The sequence below is a fragment of the Drosophila subpulchrella genome, chromosome X (assembly GCF_014743375.2).
Source record: "Drosophila subpulchrella strain 33 F10 #4 breed RU33 chromosome X, RU_Dsub_v1.1 Primary Assembly, whole genome shotgun sequence".
NCBI classification, from domain to species: Eukaryota; Metazoa; Arthropoda; class Insecta; order Diptera; family Drosophilidae; genus Drosophila; species Drosophila subpulchrella.
In genome coordinates this window covers 6,092,159-6,109,531 of record NC_050613.1, presented here as the reverse complement: position 1 = coordinate 6,109,531, position 17,373 = coordinate 6,092,159, and the positions used below count along the sequence as shown (strand labels likewise).

Sequence of the window (17,373 nt, the reverse complement as noted above, 5' to 3'; positions counted from 1 at the left end):
GGCACACAGACATCAAAAAGCTGTCCCGTGAAAATGACTCACACAAATGAATGACAAAAATTGTATTTCATATTAAACGCAATCATAAAAAGTAAAGTAAAAAAAAAATGAAGTTAAAAATAAATAAAAAATTAAAAAAGTTAAATATTTTTGTAAAAAACTTTATTTAAAATGTAATTTTAGTTTTAATAACATAATTTAACTGTAAAAGGAAAATCTATTTTTTTCCGTGTAACAGCAGCAACAAGCGGCAAAATCAGCCAACAAAGCAGCAACACTGACACTAACAACACCAACAAAACAGCCCATAATCACAATAACAATAACAGAAAACTCTTAATCATGAGTGGCGTTTGTTGGCAACGCAGTTGGCGCAACGTTTTTGCATAGGAATCGACTGCGGATTCGGAGTTTGTGTATATTTTTTTGGCCAGCCAACATTTGCGTCGCCGGCGTCACGGAGCGCGGACGCGACAAACGCGACATTGCCGAGCGGAAACCGGAAAACGAGCGGCTTTTCGGCCAACTAAAAAGTCAGAAGAAAGAACTTTCGGGGTGGGAACGAACATACATTCATTAGTAGTAGAACCACAACAATAAAAGAGTCCAATGGCCAGTTGTGCGCCGGTGATCGTGTGGAACGGTGCTCAGTTTACGGCCAGCAGCAGGGAACTGGAGCAGCTGCGTCGGGATTACGGTCTGGATGCCCGGATGTTGGAGGCCACGCTAGTGCCGCGATATAAACGCCATAAGCCGCAGGCATCGGCACGTAATGATCACGTCAGGGTCACCAAGGAGCAGCAATCGGATTGGATTCTGAAGCAGGATCGCAGCACCAACGTCAGCCAGGTGAACTTTCATCCCTGGGCGGGTGCCCACTTCGATTTGGTGCCCTGGCGTCGAACCAGATCGGCTCTGGATCTCACCTCTGTCGCGGATTACAATCACGGTCTGGTGGACCCCAAGTCCCTCAAGGGTCTGGAGAAATTGGAACTGAGACAGCAGCGCAGGCGGCTACAGCGCGCCAGGTCCACGCATCAGGGTCTCCGGAGACTGGTCCGCGTCCGCCTGATCTTCTCCATCGAACTGCGGCACAAGCGGATGGAGGTCCTGCGGAAGAGTGCTCTGCCCATCCGGGTGTTCGAGCAGCGGTTTGCCCTCTCCGAGAACGAGAGCGCCGCCTACGAGCGCATCCTGCTGGATGCCAATGCTGGAGTGGATCAGCATGTGGGCTACTTCAGCCGGAGGCAAATGGCCACCCGGGAGTCCAACGAGGAGCTGGTTGTGGACTTTGCCAGCGAAACGGAGGCGGATGACAGGCCGGAAAAGGATTTGGAGGAGCCGGAGGAGGCCCAGTATGCCACGATAGCCCCGCCGGTAAAGGGAGGCAGTGCAGCAGCACCGGCCAAGGAATCCGGCCAGGTGCCATGCGTCAAGTGCCGCGACATTGCCATCAAATTGAGGTAAAAGAAATCGCCACACACAAAACGACAAACCAGAACACAAAAATTAGGCATAAAAATAGACGCGCGCCAAAGTCAATTAGCCACAGTGGGGTGTCGATAAGAGAAAAAAAACTGGACAAATATTGTAAAATACAAAACTGGAGTGCAAACAATTTAAACATTTTTTTGAGAGTGCAACAAAGTTAATGTGGAATCCCTGGAAGCCTATCATGGAATAATATTTATTAATTATGAAACAATTTCTTGAATTTTTCTTTAAGCAACACAAAATCAACATAAAAGTTGCAATATTTTTAAAGCTTTTCATGATGATTATATTTAAACCAAAGAAAACATTTATTTTGCTTGGAAATCTAAAGAAAGCTTTAACTTCAAATTCCCAGCAACATTTAATGATCCTTCGGTTGGAAATCGATCCTAACATCAACCATTCAGATACATTTTTATTGATTTATCTATCCATCTATCGCATTTTGTGCGAACTATTGGTTAGCTCCCATCGAAAGCCACATGAAAACTTCCCACCAACTTTCCGGCTATCCCATTCCACAAAAACCCACAGATCTCAACGAGTATAATTTCTTAAATAATTAGTTTCTTCCGTTCTCGGTTCTTCCACCTTTTCCAAGCTTTCGACTCGGACAATCCCCTTCCTCTCCAATATATTTTTACTGAGATACCTTCTTAACTACATAATCGATTTGTGAATTTGTTTTTTATTGAGTGCGCTCAAATGTAAAATGACTAAAAAACATATTTTAACCAATAGATCAAAATACTAATAATAATGATTGACATAATGATTTAAACCCAATCGGTTTATAAAGACTCAAGATTTTTTAAATAAGTTAAATAACTTTTTACTTGTGTGTCGAACAAACCCATATAAATAATTCCTTGAAAGTGTATTAATTTCACTACTTTAATTACTTTTTTATTCGCTTGGCTGCTCTTGCTTATTCATTAATATTTTAACCCAAAATAGATTGTATATAGAGGCATTGAGTAGATTCATTTTTCAAATAGTTGCACGAAGCAATAAATAAATTCGTTTAAAATGCCATTCAATTAAAGTTACATATTTAATTAGTTAGGGAAATGCATTGAAATGATTTGTCACGCATTACAAACCTAGGGAATTTATTATTAATTAAAAAGCAGAATTTGTTGGCTATTCACATTATATCACCAACTAGAGATCAGCTGGACCCAAAAAAAAGGTTCGCACCTCTTAACACCCTTAAAGATCATAATTTTCTTAACCCCCTTTGCCACTTGGGTTGACCAACTGGCCTGCAATGCTGTTGCCAAATCGCTTATTTCATTTTTTTTCTCAGCCGAATGTTTGTGGGTTTTGTCAGATTTGTTTAGTTTTGTTGGCTTTGTGGTTTTTGTGGCTTTTCTGGGGTTTCGTGGGTTTTGTGGCACCTGCCCTGTTTTGTTGACACCTGCTACCGGCCCGTTTCCATTTTTCATTTGCCATTCGACGATGCCGCCGTTGATGCAATAAACTGGAAGAAAGTGTCGTCTTCGCGGCTTTCTGTTTCTTTATGTTGCCACAGGTGGAAAGCAGCGACAAACGAGATTCAGCCACAAATGCCCGGTATTTTCGCATTTTAATGCTGCCGGCGTCGCTTCTCAGCTTTCAATTAATTTGTCGCCGTGTGTATTGTTTCCTTTAGCTTAGATTATGACTATCATTATGATTGTTTGTTGTTTGCGCGGAAACGGCAATCAGGTGAGTCAGTCAGTAGACTTGACCTGGTTTAGTGATTTGGAAAAGGGCACCCAGTGAATCCAAGTGCAGCCGAAGATGCAATCAAAATTAATTGCCACCACTTCCCCAGACCAATTAATTAATTACGAGGTGTGCTTAAATGGCTATCAAAGGAAATAAATAATAATTATGTTTAAGCAAAGAAAAATTATGATTGGTTTTTCTCAGGCTATTCCAAGAGAAATACAGTGCATACTAGATTTACTAAGCCTATTAATCGCAATAGTTATAATAATAACGATTTTATTTTTGATTTCCAAATGTATGTATATTGTTTTCAAAAATAAATTCTTTATATTGAATAATAAGTTATTTATTATCCTAGGGTAGCCATAAAAAAAATGTAAATATTACCTTAACTGAGTTTTTAAAATTATTTTGTTAGACCCTTTTCAAAAATAAGTTTTTAGTCCAGCGTTTTATAGGTTTTAAATGTATTTTTAGGATCTACCATATGGACAAGAAAACATGACTATTTCTTCATTTTTCTTCAAGTTTGTATCTTAAGTCTTTCGTTTTGCCTGCAGAAAAGTTGACTGTAATTTTTGCTATAGCGAGGCCCAAAAGTATGCAACATTTTTTTTTTGAGAAAATATGTTTCTGCAGTGTAGTTATAAATATGGCTTCAATAAAAACCTATATAGTTCAAACATACTTATGAATAACATTTCAAGTTGTTTGAAATCTTGATACAATTTAAGTTATTCCCAAATAATTTCAGGCACCAGTTTAATACGTTACTTAATAAGTTACTTACCCACAGTTAATATGAAATGTTACATAAATATCCCATTTTAAAATATGTGATTTTTCTTACTCTCTTACAGAACCATAAACGATTATGCACTCAATTCGAATCTGCACCTGAACCACAGCAACAAACTGAACAATCTGCAGCTGAACAACAAGCTCCTGCACAGCAACCAAAACCACAGCGGCAACATTAATCCGAGCAGAATGCACGCCCACCAGCTGGATTCCTACCTGGGCGGAGTGGGCGGTATGATGAATCTGGGCAACATGGCCCAAATGGGCCAGATGCACCATCCGGGGAGCGTTTCCGGCAGCGAAAGACCCAACGGAGGAGCACTGGCCCTCCACTACGCCGCCGCTCGTGGCTGCCTCGATTGTGTCCAACTGCTGGTCGCCGCATCCGTGGATATTTGGTAAGTGGATGAGCACCTGTCCCCCAGTGAACGATGGCCGAAAGTTGCATCGCGATTCCAGTGCGGGGTGAAAGCTCTTTTCAGCCGTTCTTTGTGTTTATGTGTCGGGGAAATCGATCGACGATCGATGGCGGGCTCCACTTTGTGTTTTATTATTTCCCAATCTGTCTGCATTTCCATTCCATGCGGTTTCATTCCATTTACTTGCGACAATTATTCTCATTAGTGGTTTCTTATCTGATTTGATAAGTGTTAGAGCCAAAACAAGTGGCTTATTATTTGTGGAAATGACCACAACCAACTCATTTATTTTAAACGCATTTCAACTTAATGTTCTACTTACATAATTTGAGTTACGAAGAAGAAAAAATAAGAAACCTTTAAATGTCTTAACTTGATTGAATTGATTAATCCTCATTCAAAATATGTAAAATTGGAATAGAACATTTTGGATTTCTCATAGGTAAAACCTTACAAATATCACATAGAAGCGCCAAAGAACGTGTATACCTTCATCCTTGAAAAAATATTTGTAATTGGTTACAGAGGTTAAACGTTGAAAATGTGCATAATTTATTTAATAAGCAATTCTGTTAAATAGAAAAACTTATTTATCCAAGTTAGAAGTGTACAATTACTGTAACGTCCATTTAATTTGATCCATTTAGAGCCCAGATTTAATGATAATTTTAATGCAAGTCTAAAGCGTCTGTAACGATCTGATTATCATAAACTGAATCAACGAAGGAGTTGATTTGGGAAATTATTATCTACCCGCTGAGCTGGGAGCAGTCAATTAAATGCACCAATTAAAACTTATTAACTCATCCAACAATGTAGAAAGAATGAAGGTGAGTGGGGGAAAACTAGGAAAGGCAGGGAAAACTTGGCGAAACTAGGAAAAACTTGGAAAAACTTAACGCCAAGTGGGTTAGCGATCCGTGGCCAGTGTTTGATTCACCTAAATTCCTGTGCTCCAACAGCAGCACGCGTCCAAAGCTGATTCATTTAATTGGGAATTGGGAACTGGGAATGGTGGTCCAAGTGGCCAAGGCGAGCCAGCCAAGCGAGATGCACTTCATCGTCAGAACTCCCCTCGCCGGCCATCCCATCCCATCCCAACCAGTGCAATGCAATCCAATCGAGTCCAGGCCAGGCCAGGTTTGGTTCTATCGTGTGCTATTTTCAATTGGAGTCAAACTGGAAAACTCACAGCCTCACAAAGCACCGTTGCAACGAGTTTTCCCCACTCGCCTCGAAGTGGAGCAACTTCGGACTGGTGGCCAAGGAATCAGAATCATAGTCAGAATCGCAGTCAGAATCAGTGCCGCAGCCTGATCTCCGCCAGCCTTCTCGTCGCTCCTCTCGATCGCCACTTAAATTCATATTTACAAAGCGGCAAGGCAGATCAATTGACATGACAACTGCAACAGCGGCACAGAAAACAACGAGAGATGAGAGCGAGGGCAGATCGACCCATAAGAATAGAAGACTTGGCAGATATTTTTTTAAGAAACGTTAGAATACTTATTTTTATCGAGCTGTGAAAAAATAAATATTATTTAATAAGAAACGTCGACATAATTATAAATCTTATCAGAGCTTTAATATGCTTCGTCCAAAATAATATTCGTTACATGGAACTTATTAATAGGCAATAAAACAAAATTTTGGAATGGTTGCTTATAACATGCTTTCACACTTGCTTCATATGTTATCCAATACAGATTTAAACATGTGTTAAATTTGTTGCGTTTTATATTTGGTGCTCTACTTATCAACGTTTCAACCCGCCCTCGTCACAAACCGTTTGATAGTTTTGCCCACAAAGACACCTCGATGAAGACAGCTGTTGCTTCTTGTATTAATACTGCAAAGAGGAAGCGAGGGCAGATTCATTGGTTTCTCTTAATAAGTTACATGCATAAAATTATTTAAAGCTTTTTAAAAACTTTTAAAAAGTGTTTTTTAACATTTATAAGTCATTTAACCCATTAAAATAGTTGTATGTGATTATAATTATTTTAAAAATACATACCTATACATTGTGCTTAAGAGATGCATTTTTCTGCATACAAAATTTGATTTAAGGCTAATATATATTATATTAAAGATATCTTAGGGATATCCACAAATATTAAGCCTTTCAAGAAGAAATGGGGAAACACATGTATCATATCCAACTGAAGGACGAAGTTATCCTTTTTATGTTAAGGTTGCTCAATAACTTAGCAATAATCGTCATCTATGAATAACATTTTCATGGGATCCTGAAATCACCCTAAAGGGATTGATTGGAACATTTTAACCAGTGACTTTCATATTTTAGGATAAAAGGATATTTCGTGGGAAAACTTATTGAGTTCGAGTATTATATATATCATTTTTATTTCTGAGAGCCGATTTTCCGTGTGACTATCTATCCGCCCTCGCCGCTGGCCATTTGATAATACTGCGTATGGCGACAGCTCGGTGTCGAGCTATCTGGTTTGCCCCCGCCACGCCCCCCTCGCCGCCCCCAAAAGCGGAAAAAAGAGAAGAAGAAGACGCAGAGGAGGAAGCAGCACCACCGCCAGTGGTTGTGGATCGCGGTGGCCACTCGATGGCGCTTGGCGTTCGGTGGTGCTGGCTATTCGCGTTTGGCTAGTCGAGGCGAACGGTGCTTTCGTTCGTGGGCTAAGACTCCTCGGTCTTGCATATATGGCATATACATTTTTATATGTATATACAGTGATAGTTGGTGTTAAAGTTGTTACCGTTTACCAGCAACCGTTACGCGCAGCAGCAGCAGCAGCAGCAGCAACAACATGCGGCCATAGAATGAATTTGAATTTTGATTTCAATGGTGGATTTAGTGCGGTTTCGTTTTGAAGCTCGATGCAGCAGCACGGCCACGCCCCCACCCCCGCGACTGTCCGTTGGTCAGGCAGCAGCAGCAGCAACATCAACAACAACGCCAGCAACATCAGCAACACCAGCAACATCAGCAGCAACAGCAACACGAGCAACATTAGCCACACTAGCAACGGCAAACAAAATTTCGCGCTTCAAAGTATTTCAAATGCAGTTAACGAATCGGAACGCGAATTAATTAACAGTTTCAGTGTACCAAAGAACTGCAAGGCACAAAAGCAGCAACATCATCTGTATCTTTATCTTCGCCCCGCAAACAGTAGCCACAACATTTGGCTTAATGCCCAAGCCAACAGCAACATCCGCAGCAGCAGCAGCCGCAGCGACCGCAACCATGAAAAGGTAGCCACGGCTGCTTTTGGCCAACATTCAGTTGCCACAAATCGATTGGCCGAGGCAGCGAGGAAATCAATTGGCCACCGGGACGCCAAGGATGCCAAGCTAACCTTGTCTACATATTGTTTTATGTTTTTTTTTGCCAGTGTGTGTTTGAGTGCGGAACCAAATGCTTTAGAACGTATGTGTCCAGTTGTTAGTGCTTGTGCTTGGCCTGAAATTATGAATATTTCATTAAAAAAGTGGACTGTGTTAAAAAGAACACCTCACATGGATATATAGCTACAGCTCATCAGAAATCGCAATAATTATGCATTTATTATATAATTATGAGATTATATGTTTTAAATTCATGGAATATAATAACATTTTACCCTAAAAATAATATGATATTATACCGAATGAAAATCTCACCAAAATCATTCCTTTTATATTTAGAATATATTACAATCAAGGATCGAACATAACAAATGTACGAAGCCTTAGAAATAAACTCTGATGGACCATACCTCAAATTTGATTGTTAATTGGCAAATATTCATCCATAGGTATTATTCTACAGGTATTAAAAATGTAGGACACTGTAACATAAACAAATTATATAAAACTAAAACTTGAAGTGGCATAATTGCAGAAACTTTCTTAGGGTCATCTTGAATTTAATAAAAGATAGAAAGATAGGGCAGAATACCCATAGTATAGAACCCATTGAAAGAGCCCTTAAAAGGCGTGCTAATTCTCAGAGAATCCAAATCGGGAAGCGGCACTTACTGCCCACGTTTGCGGGGGAAATCACTTGAAGATTTCCACTAATCTCTGCGAAAGACAATCTTCAACTTCGCATCTGTATCTTTGTATCTTTTTATCTCCCTGGGGTCCATTTGTGTCACTCGGATGGCTTTCATTCTGCATTCTCTCAGCGATGGACAATCGACGAGGCTTGATTGTGGATCGCCGACTGTTGATCGTCCATCATTGGGATTCGAGCACGCAAATGTTCAATTAAATAAACGAGTCTATAACTGTCAACTGGCATTTCTAACGAGGCTCCTGCCTCGCCTCAATTATTTCGCTTTTTAATTCCATTTTCTGCTCGGCTCCCCAGACACATTAAATAAATTAAAAAATAATTATTAAATTGCAAATAGACAGAAACAAGACGGGCAACACAAAACAAAAAAACAAAAAGACAGCAAAGAGGAAAAAATTGGGAATATATATATTTCATACTGTATTTTCACCTACTAAAGAAGCCACCAGATACGAAAAATAAACAGACGGCCGGGGTAGAAGAGGATCAAGATGAAAAATCAACTTTAATTGGTTTACAATTCATTTCTAAGCGAGAAAAGCTGGAAAATGTAACAAGTAGTCCGAAGTCGGACGAAGAAAGCCAAAGCAGCCAAGCCCCGCTGCCGTGCGCAATATCCATGAAGTCGTAAGCCAGTTGACTGAGTGAACAGATACTAGTATCCGTACCCATATACCCATCATTTTCATCGCCTCCGACGCCTCCGTTTGGCCACCGAATCTCTTGGAGCGCAGGGGACGAAAGCACAGTGGGACATGGGTTAAAGGTTTGGGATAAAACAATTAAGAGATAAACAAAATAAGAGACACTGTATTTGATGATTCAAAATTTTTAAAAAAATTTCATTTTGATAAGTAAAAATAGTTAATTTACTAGAGGAAAAATATATAAACGATTTATTAAAGGTATTAGAAAAGTTAAAGTTTAGATAAAACTAGAACACCAATTAAAGTAAAGAGATCTGAAAAATAAATACACTTTGTTACATTTAAAAAAGTTAAGCCAAAATAGATATACATAAATATACATTAGTGACTCGTACAGGTTCGTTTTATTCCTCTAAATAGTATTAAGAATAATGAAGTTGGCTAACGATTTTCCTGGCAGTGCTCAGCTGGCTGTTAGGCAATTGGCAGATTGAAAAGCTTGACCAAACTTATACCTTTTGTTGGCCTGTAATTTTCTCGATGGCCAAATTACCGTGATACCTGTGATCAGTGGCCATTATAAATCTCCCGTTAGATGAGGCGATCCACACCCACTCTTGCCCCACTGTGGCGGTGTGTGGAAAGCCAGGCCAACCCAGCTAAGCTAAATGGTAACAGCAGCAACACGAGCAACACCAGCAACACGAGCAACATGTACAGCAGCAACACAAGTGGCCGACGCCAAGACAAGTGCAGATTTTAGACTGGGAGTCAGGCGTAACTACTCGCCGAGAGAAACCTCCTCCCCCTGACGGTTTTTGTTTCGCTTTTAAGCGTTAATTTCACCTAAAAAGATTTATACATGTATATATATATATGGTATAGATATAAGATATATGGGAGCAAGAAGCAGAAGTTTGTCGAGCAGATCGAGCATCGGGGGTTTAATCACAACCCAGACACCGCAGAGAGCTGTCGGAATAATGCAGACTTTCGGTTTCAGCAGGTACAACTGATGGCCGCTGTATATGATCCATAAAAACTGATATAAAAAAAAAAAAAACAAAAGACTGCCACCAAAAACTCGCTATGCAAATCAAGGCATTTAAGTGATTTTTCCTCAACCAGTTCCATAAATCGAACTTTATTTTTACACTCTCGTGTGTGCCTATTTATGTGCGTGTCTGTGTGCTTAACGGTACAAGGAAAATCAAAGATACACATAAACCGGAAAATATAAAATCAAGTGACAAACGAAAGTGAAAATCGAAATTTCGAACGTGTACGGTAAGCCCAGGCGAATAAATTAAAGTTCACCAAAAAGCAAAAAAAAACAAAAAACACGAGCACCAAGCGCACTGCCATTCGAACCCTTTAAAAAAAAAAAAGATATTCATATGTCAAAAGCAAAAGACCCACTCAAACACACACATCCCCCCGTCACCTGGCCACCAAAGCAACCAACCCACTTCCTACTCCTCCTCCACCGCCAGCTACTTCTCCACCATCAACGTTAAGAAGGGCCTCCTCGGCCGCATGACCACAAGTCTGACCTCCTACCGCCGCAGCAAGCAGAAGTCCAAGTCGAACAATGACATCCACACGATCATCGCCACGGAGGTAACGTCCGCCATCCTGAGCAGCAGTGTCCACAGCAGCACGGGATCGGAGACCGAGGAGGTACAGACCACCACCCTCATCGAGGAGGCGGCCCAGGATCGCAGGAGTGAGGAACAGGAGAACCAGAGCCGTAACCAGAACCAGAACCAGAATCCTCAGCACCACGCCAAGGATCCCCATCCCACCCAAATGGATGCGCACCACCATCTGCACCACCAGCGCAAGGCCGCCGTGGAGGTGGTGCGCCAGCAGATGGAAGACGACGAGGAGGATCGGGAGTCCAACGAGGACGACGAGGCCACGCCCATGATGAGCGGCGTGGGGCGCAAGGAGCAGAACAACCGACGCAGCGTCGTCAGGTGGGGCAAACCAAAGGGATCTCTGATTATGGATAGGTTTATTGACGATGGGTAGTGCGGAGAACGTGTATAAGGGAGAATTTCAAGAACAGTTTACTTTTGGAACATTAAATAAATATTCTAAGGCCTGTTTCCTTGTTTCCATGGTAAACTAGAAGTAGATTTCCGAACCTATAAATCATTTAGTAATCAGCTTAAACCATACTTTTAGTTTAACATGGGAACGAGAAAACGGCATTTATTAGATTGTCTTTAATGTTAACTGTTTTTTTTTATTTTAATGAGCATGTTTTTGACATCAAGAATGATTGTAAAACCGATGAGAATGGTTTTATAGAAGTGTACCTGATAATAAGACTTAATTTTTAAGTAAAACAACCTTCTTAGAATTCTGAATAAAATTAAAAGGCATCGAAACATGTGAAGACTACAAAGATATTTCTTTAAAAAATCACTTTTCTAAATTTGTACAGGCATTCGTTTTTATCTCTAATTTCTCTACAAAAGGTCTTATTAATACGAGCTTTTAGTAAAATGCATCTGCAATTAGCTTAGCATATTAAATTTCATAATCCACGGCAAGAATCAACGCATCCATATTGTTAACGAGCTTATCTCAAAATTTGTTACCCAATTCCGAACAATGGCAGTCAACATTTAATGGGTATATAATCCGCTGAACACCTTGACAAATTGGTGAATAGCTTTTCCCACACATTCTCCAACGATCACCATGCCATTGATGATGGGGTTGATTAATCTCTGCCTACCACTCCACTCTTTGTAATCGATCGATCAATGATATTCCGCATATTCCGCAATGAAAAAAGAGTGGAAAACCGGTCAAAGAAGAGGAAAAGGCCGAGAAGATTTTTCCAGTGACCCAGTGCGTTTCCAGTGATTAACTGCAGTTATACGTATGTGTATATATCATATACATATGATTGCCAATGATATGGGGGTTCGAAATGAGAACACTTTTAGCTATTTTCGATGCAACTTTTTGTTCATGAAACTCAATTTTTTACCGCCAAATCGGAAGACAACTAATGAGTGTAATTTTTTTATTTCGTTTAGCGCCAATACGCAAATGGACAACGATGTCACGCCCGTTTACTTGGCGGCGCAGGAGGGCCACTTGGAGGTGCTCAAGTTTCTGGTACTCGAGGCCGGCGGCTCTTTGTACGTCCGTGCACGCGACGGCATGGCACCGATCCATGCCGCTTCACAAATGGGCTGCTTGGATTGCCTCAAATGGATGGTGAGTGCTCCGCTTAAATTTCGGCCTTTAACCGATCTGCAAGCTGCCAACTTGGTTGGCCAACTCGGTTAGCTTGGCCAACTGCGGCAGGCAATGCGGGTCAATTGCCCGAGGCACCTGCACTGCCGCAAAATTCTTGTTAAATTTGCGAAATATGCTAGAGAGATTGCTGAACACGCAGACATTGGTTCGAAGTAGGGGAATATATTTTAAACATATCTTATCTTCAATCAAAACAGTAGGTATTTTCATTTATGTAGAAAGTAACTAATAATATATTACAGGCAAACGGATCTTTAGTTTTTTGGTAACTCAAAATACTTAACAAGGGCAATTCTTAATCTTTAGAAGGGTTAATTTAAGGGTTATGTTTAACCGAGTTATAGTTAAAGGAGGCATAGTGATATACATACAGATATGCTCAAATTAATAGTAATGCCACCGCCATTCATCTTTAAAGGTGGTGGTTTATTTTTTGTAATGTAAAGATGTTTTTTGTATGCCGTTCTAGATGTTATGGTATACTTTTTTTTTCTCTTTTAGAAATCTGTTTTTTATTATAATGTTTTTCTATTAAGCAGTTGCTTTGGTATATTCGTACAATATTTCTATTTTTCTATTTTTAGGGATATTTTGTTTTATTTGCCCTTAGCACGACACGAATTAAGGATGTGTTCGATGGTTACTGAGATATCATTTAGGCACAGTTATTTATTAAATATTTATGTGTGAATTTAATTTGAAATCTATGTTTAATTTAAATATTAATCTTTAAGCTCACTGTATTTAATCAGTCATGAATCTCTATGTCTAATCAGTGGTTCAGGATATTATTGTTATGAGTACATCTTTCTTTCTAATTTGAGGTCAAAACTTTGTGTATATAAATTAAAGTATAAACACCTCTTTATGATAATAATTGAAAAGCACACCATTCAAGCCATTTCGCTCAGTGTGGCTTTGAACTCGTTTCTTTTCGCTAATGTCAGTGGGTCCTGTTTCGGTGGCTTTAACGGGGTTCTCGAGCGGGATTCCCGGCCAGTTTGTCGCCAGACCTGTGCCATTTATCAATCGGGGAATGCGTCCGATTGAGAAGGAAGAGGCCAATGGGCCAAGGAGCCTAGAAGCCTAGAAGCCGAGAAGCCAAGAAGCGGAGAGAGTGGCTTATGCAAAGCTGACAATGGCCTCCGAACGGCCAGAATGCATTTTCAAGATCATCGCCAGAGGCGCTGGAAAACCACCTTTCTAAATTGAACTAAATAGTTTCCATTATAGCCTGACGGCTGGCAAACCACTTTCCACAAACGCAGTCTGCGAGATACTCAACCGCTGAAAGACATTGAGTTGAGTTAGTGATATCGCCAGCCCCTCAATTTAGTGGACAGTGAGGAATAAATACTTCAGCATCTCGTCAAGACATAAGTGAAGTACTCAGGCTTTAAGATGGATTAGCTACAATTGATGTGGCTGTTGTTTTTCTTGCTAAATAGACATTTATAGATCAATTGCTGTTGTGCTCTTGTGGTTACAGTTTCACAACAGAAAAGAAAATGTGGATATTATAATATTCCAAACTAAAGATTTTAAACATCTATCTTACACATATACATATTTGTTATAAATGGTTTTCTTTTTTCGCCCACTTAGGTCCAAGATCAAGGTGTGGACCCCAATTTGAGGGACGGCGACGGAGCCACGCCTCTGCATTTTGCCGCCTCCCGGGGTCACCTGTCCGTAGTCCGTTGGCTGCTCAATCATGGAGCGAAACTATCCCTGGATAAATATGGCAAGTCGCCCATCAACGATGCCGCGGAAAATCAGCAGGTTGAGGTGGGTTTTAAACTTGAAAAATGTAATTTATAAAATAAAATAGCCTGTTTAATACATACCCTTTGTATTGTCTAGTGCCTAAATGTCTTGGTTCAGCATGGCACCTCGGTGGACTACAATGGCAAGGGTAGCTCCCAGCGCCACAAGTCGCAACAGCAACTGCACCACCAGCAACATCAACAGCAGCAACAGCAGCAGCATCAGCAGCAGCAGCAACACCTGAGCAGTAGCTGCAACTCGAACTCGAACTCCTCGAAGCAGACGAGTCGCAGTAATACCATCAAGTCCAAGTCCTCCTCGACTTTGAGCTCCGATGTGGAGCCCTTCTACTTGCATCCACCGGCCATAGCAGGCGGAACTGGAGGATCAGCAATGGGCTTGGGCATGGGCATGGGCATGGGCATGAGCATGAACACGGGCATGGGCATGGGCATGGGCCTGGGTATATCGAGGAAAAACAGCGATGCCCTGTACTCCCAGCAATCGAGAAGTTCATCCGAGAAGCTATACAATGGTTCGTCCTCTTTGGGTGGCAATCCGGGTGGCAACAGTTCTTCGGGAGGCGGAGGTGGAGGTGGAGGTGGAGGTGGCGGTGGTGGTGCCCTGCTCCCCAACGATGGCTTGTATGTGAATCCCATGCGGAATGGCGGAATGTACAATACGCCCTCGCCGAACGGCAGCATCTCCGGGGAGTCCTTCTTCCTGCACGATCCGCAGGACATCATCTACAACCGTGTGCGCGATCTGTTTGTGGACTCCGATTGCAGCAGCAGTGTGAAGCAGCATGGCAAGGGCCACGCCCACGGCCACCAGCTGCTGCAGTCGAAGGCGGGCAATGCCATGACCATACAGGCGGATGTCCACTCCAGCTCCAGTGGAGCGGGCAGTGGCTCCGACGAGTCCGTGTCCATCTCATCCAGCTTCAATTCGCCGAAGCAGCAGCAGCAGTTGCGCAGCCAGAGCTTCAATCGCCACGGCAGCAGCAGCAACATAAGCAACATCAGCGCTGGCGGCAACATCAAGAATAACAACTACAAGCCGCACAAGGGGATGCCGAGCAATCAGAATGGCGGCGGTGATCACGACTACGAGGATATCTATCTAGTGCGCGAGGAGTCGCGCAAGCAGCACCAGCAGCAGCAGCAACACCAGCAGCACCAACACCAGTTGCAGCAGCAACAGCAGCAGCAGCTGCAACATCAGGCCGTGCAACAGCAGCAGCAGCAACACAAATACATCGTGGGTCGCTCGCGGTCGAGGGACAGTGGCTCCCATTCGCGTTCGGCCAGCGCCAGTTCCACCAGGAGCACGGACATTGTGCTGCAGTACAGCAATCACGTAAGTTTCAAGGTCCTTGGAATTGAGGCATTGGTTATTCTGACACTTCTATTTTCGCAGCACTTGAACAACAAGCGGAACATGAACAACAGCAGCAACATGAACAACAGCAGCAGCAACATTGCACTCAGCAATAACAACAACAATAGTCTGTTGAATCGCAATAAATCGCATTCGATTATTGGATTGCACAGCAGCAAGTACGAGTCCTCGCTGAAGGATAACTACAGTGCGAAGAACGTGAATCTGAAGAACCAACTGCTGAACGGCGGCATCAAGAGCGACACCTACGAGAGCGTCTGTCCGCCGGAGGATGTGGCCGAGCGCACCAAGCAAACGCACAAGAACTCCATGATCCGCAACAATCTGGCGGATGCCTCGAGCAACAACAACAACAACAATAACAACAACACCAGCGGCAGCATCAGCAACATCAACAACATTGGCAACATGAACGGCGGCAATCAGAGCAGCAGGAACCTCAAACGGGTCTCCTCGGCGCCACCCATGCAAAATTTGGCTATGGGTGAGTCTAAATACCACTAAATTATTAGGGCTTTTACAAAAGTATTATAAATTTAAAAAAAATATATATATTTTGTACTTCTTTAAGGGATACAAGATGTTGACTCTAAGTTTAAGTTATCAGAAAAATGTTTAAATTTCGAATAAATATTGAATTGATATATTTTATTATCCCGAAAGCCTTAGTTGCTAGCACTCTAATTATAAGTTAGCTCATCGTTTTACACTGTAAGTTAAATATTATATTATTAATTCGAATTACTTTCGATCTCCCTCAGTGAATGGACCACCTCCACCACCATTGCCGCCTCCATTGAGGGCACCCGTTCAGCAGCAGCGCAACAACTTGAACCCCGAACAGCCGAACAACATGAACGCCAACAATAGCATCTACAACAAGAATGTGTACGGATCGAACCAGGTTCAAACCACCCCCGGTGGAGCTGGTGGTGCAGCACCTCCCCCAGTTCCAGCTCCTAATCCCGTGGCCACTGAAGCCGTTGACTCGGATTCTGGACTCGAGGTGGTCGAGGAGCCGAGCTTGAGGCCATCGGAACTGGTGCGCGGCAACCACAATCGCACCATGTCCACCATATCGGGTGAGTCTCATATAGTGGGAAGAACTTATTTTCAAAACGGGGCCTGTAAATAGCACTCTAAAAATTCAAAAAGCTGAAACGTTAATTGTGCTTACTGAATTATTAAAAGGTTACCAGGATTACCTATTAATTAGAAAGGGTTATTTAGCAATAATCTGAAGAATTTGCTTTTAACATGAGCGGTTACGAAACATTAATTAAAGGAAAAGGACATCTCATTGTATTTTTATGGATTTATTTAATAACATTTTCATTGATTCGAAATACAAAATTAAATATGAAAGTTAACATATTTAGGCTCAAAGAAAAATGATCTAGTTTTCTGGAAGAAAGTAATATTTTTGCTTCCTAGTATCCCCTGAAAAATGTGTTAGTTTTTATTGACTTATACCCCTGAGAGGTTCATACTCGAAGTGTTAGATTCGGTTTCAAAAAATGTATCTAAATTTTTATATGTACATTACTAAAAGGGAGCGAAATATTTTTGCGTCTATAGTAGCCTCTGAAAAAATTGTTAGTTTTTATAGACTTATACCTTTAAAAAGATCATACTAAAAGCGATACATTCGGTTTCCAAAAATTTTTCTAAATTTTCATATGCTCCATACATTTTGGGCAAGATTGGTTTGATTTGGAGTACAGTACCATCGCGAGGGATCAAGATGAGTGTTAGCTCCGATTCGTTGACCTTGTGCGATTCGCATGACCCCATCCACCAGCCAGAA

At 41.5% G+C, this 17,373-nt stretch overlaps 1 protein-coding gene across 4 annotated transcripts in view; it reads left to right on the top strand.

Annotated features, from left to right (window-relative positions):
• LOC119557858 (probable cyclin-dependent serine/threonine-protein kinase DDB_G0292550) overlaps positions 1-17,373 on the top strand; it is a 35,805-nt gene that overhangs the window by 9,943 nt on the left and 8,489 nt on the right. For 2 of the 4 annotated variants that reach the window (XM_037870849.1, XM_037870848.1), the window contains exons 1-7: positions 7,566-7,664; positions 10,610-11,095; positions 12,173-12,356; positions 14,004-14,186; positions 14,262-15,524; positions 15,585-16,050; positions 16,328-16,648. In XM_037870849.1, the coding sequence (XP_037726777.1) occupies positions 7,603-7,664; positions 10,610-11,095; positions 12,173-12,356; positions 14,004-14,186; positions 14,262-15,524; positions 15,585-16,050; positions 16,328-16,648 (2,965 nt within the window). In that variant the 5' untranslated portion in view covers positions 7,566-7,602. Of the gene's footprint in view, positions 1-4,070; positions 4,410-7,565; positions 7,665-10,609; positions 11,096-12,172; positions 12,357-14,003; positions 14,187-14,261; positions 15,525-15,584; positions 16,051-16,327; positions 16,649-17,373 lie in introns of those variants that run through there. The other 2 variants (XM_037870851.1, XM_037870850.1) reach the window with 2 other exon arrangements.